The sequence below is a fragment of the Amphimedon queenslandica genome, unplaced genomic scaffold (assembly GCF_000090795.2).
Source record: "Amphimedon queenslandica unplaced genomic scaffold, v1.1 AMPQUscaffold_13022, whole genome shotgun sequence".
In the NCBI taxonomy this organism is placed as follows: domain Eukaryota; kingdom Metazoa; phylum Porifera; class Demospongiae; order Haplosclerida; family Niphatidae; genus Amphimedon; species Amphimedon queenslandica.
The window spans coordinates 8,339-10,932 of NW_003546742.1; the positions used below are offsets into that span (position 1 = coordinate 8,339).

Genomic DNA, 2,594 nt, shown 5'->3' on the forward strand with positions numbered 1-2,594 from the left:
CATCCATTACATTCAAGACATTGGCGCTGAAAAGACATGCTCTGATCCTGTTTACTGTAAAATGGAAAGAATTCCTCGTTCCTTAACCATCAAGGAGTCACTGTGGTTCAAGGAAGAAAGAAAAAATTTAGAGAAAGAGGTACATGTATATAAAATTAATACATGAGCTTTGCATTATTATAATTTTAGACTCAACCAGCATTGAAAGATGCTAATGATGATGATACTAGTAAGTATATGCTGGTTTCTACAAGTGTTGTTTCATATTTTTTTGTGCAGTTCCAAAGACTAAATCAGCAAATGAGGCCAGTCACTCTTCAATTACACAGATCAATGAGTCCAATGATGATCAACAAAAAGGTACACATAATGAAGCACTTGCACTCACTAATTTATTTAAATAGTTTTACTGAGTATCAGGAATCTAGCAGAGATATTGGAAGTGTTAAAAGATGGTCACTTTCAAACTACTAAATGGATTGATCTTGGTCTCCACTTGGGTCTGTTTTACAATGATCTCAAGACAATTGAGACTAGATACAATAGAGATCCTGACCAATGCCTTAGAGAATGTTTAGCATCATGGCTGAAAGGTGGCTTTGAAGCAACATGGGACAGACTAGCTATTGCCGTTGGTAAAGTAGGAGAGACAACAGCTGCTACTTATATAAGTGAGATTATTAATTGATACATTATGATTATTATTACTGAATAATAGGATCAAGAAAAGAACTTCAATAATGTATCAATTTTAAAATGAGCATTTGAATTATTTTTAGTGGTTGCTATTTTTCTATTAATATACTGCTGGTATACATGTATTATTTTCATTTATTTATGCACTGGAATGTTTTGGAAGTTTAACTATACTATGTCCCAACTGAGTTTGGACCAAGAAAAACTGGAATAACTTTTTATAGGAATGTGGGATAAGAATGAGATTTTCACAGGTTCTTAGTCGCCCAATGCCGCTTCAGGATCTCAGGTCTTGGGTCTCTCAGCCCCTGGGAACCCTGAGAACCGAGTTCTCCCTATAAACCCAATGGCATACCAAAGCTAACCGCAATGACGTTCTATGATGTCATAGTTTACATAAGCACATGTGGTCGAGCGCCCAAACTGATAATTCTTCTTTTAAAAAGCTAATAGAGCGAGATCTTCTGATAATGATGGCCTTTATGAAGACTAGTTGACTCCAGCAGCTATTGTACTGCTTATCAGGAAGAACAGGACTGTTTTAAGAGTGAAACAAGATAGCCAAAATATCGGCCATGTCTCTATGAATATCATTATAAACGTCATTAGTGACGTAGCTACATTTTTCAAATTCCAATGCAGCTGCTTTCACTTCCGGTCCATTCTCAGTTGGGACATAGTATAGTTATTATAATACATTGTAGAATGACATCAGTTTAGCTGCTAAAATATTTAAATGTTCTGTGATTTATATTCTGACTTAAAATGATACTATTTCGGCCCAATTTTTTTATTTTTGCAACATATTACTCTGCAGCAGTGCTGCCTAAGAATTTGTATCCATACTTGTAATGTGTTCTTTGTTTCTTCAAGTTATTAATGGATGCTATTTAGCACAATGCTGGTGACTAAGGAAGCAGTTCCTGTCACAAGTAGTCAGTGTATATTGATATTTCCTGAATAGAGTCCAAATATACTTCCATAAAAGGAAAGACATCTTGGAAATGTTGACAGAATCTTGTCTACAGTACAAACACTACACTAACTAACCTTTAACAAAGCACACATAATGATTCACTGCAGTAGTGGGTGGAAGTTCCATTTAAAAATATGTACATTACATTTACATGTATGTGTTCACAATATTCATATCTAGAGCTAAGATTAGTTCCACCCAATGGTAGATACTATTATGATATCACAGTCACTATGATTTTATGATGATGTCATTAATTAGTTATGGTAGCTACAGCATTAAAGTATTCCAATAATAGAATATCAACAGAATGAAGTACATGTACATGTACAGGTAATGGAACTGACTGTACACATAACTGCATGTACATGTATCTATGAAGCTTGTCTCTTCCTATCTATTTCTCAGTCTCTCTCTTATAAAAATTACTCTCCAGCTGTAGAATGACCTGGTTGTGTATCATTGTCATTTACTACTAGTAATTTCTACTCATCCATTCCACTGGATATCACTATGAGTGGATATAACCTCTTGAGAAATGCAACAATTATAATAATAATAATAATAATAATAACAATAATAATAATAATAATAATAATAATAATAATAATAATAATAATAATAATAATAATAATAATAATAATAGTAATAATAATAATAATAATAATAATAATAATAATAATAATAATAATAATAATAATAATGTTATTAAAGCAATAAGACAAGCAAACAACACGAGTAGTTCCAAGAAAGAGAGAGAGAGAGGAAGAATGATAAAGAGTATATTATAATCACAATATCAAGTCATAATTATTATTATTAATTATTATTAGTGGGTATTATTGTGTACTTTATTATCAGACAACGGTGCTTTGGGTGTTAGCAGCTGCCGATAATTCAAAATTAATCTTAGCCCCGCCCC

General features: G+C 32.5%; 2 protein-coding genes across 3 annotated transcripts in view; one reads left to right on the plus strand and one right to left on the minus strand.

Annotated features, from left to right (window-relative positions):
* LOC109585692 (Fanconi anemia group A protein homolog) overlaps positions 1–2,594 on the minus strand; it is a 16,361-nt gene that overhangs the window by 7,761 nt on the left and 6,006 nt on the right. The window lies entirely within an intron of this gene.
* On the plus strand, positions 7–763 carry LOC105314273 (uncharacterized). Its single transcript, XM_020001818.1, has 5 exons — positions 7–139; positions 190–229; positions 280–360; positions 405–671; positions 719–763. The coding sequence occupies exons 1-5, from the start codon at positions 62–64 to the stop codon at positions 739–741; spliced, it is 489 nt and encodes a 162-aa protein (XP_019857377.1). The 5' UTR covers positions 7–61; the 3' UTR covers positions 742–763.

Excerpts from the sequence above, each read along its gene's own strand:
- LOC105314273 (XM_020001818.1), top strand. The coding sequence starts at position 62 with ATGGAAAGAATTCCTCGTTCCTTAACCATCAAGGAGTCACTGTGGTTC. Across the intron at positions 140-189 it reads GAAAAAATTTAGAGAAAGAG|ACTCAACCAGCATTGAAAGA; the intron begins GTACATGTATAT and ends TTATAATTTTAG. Across the intron at positions 361-404 it reads CAATGATGATCAACAAAAAG|TTTTACTGAGTATCAGGAAT; the intron begins GTACACATAATG and ends TTATTTAAATAG.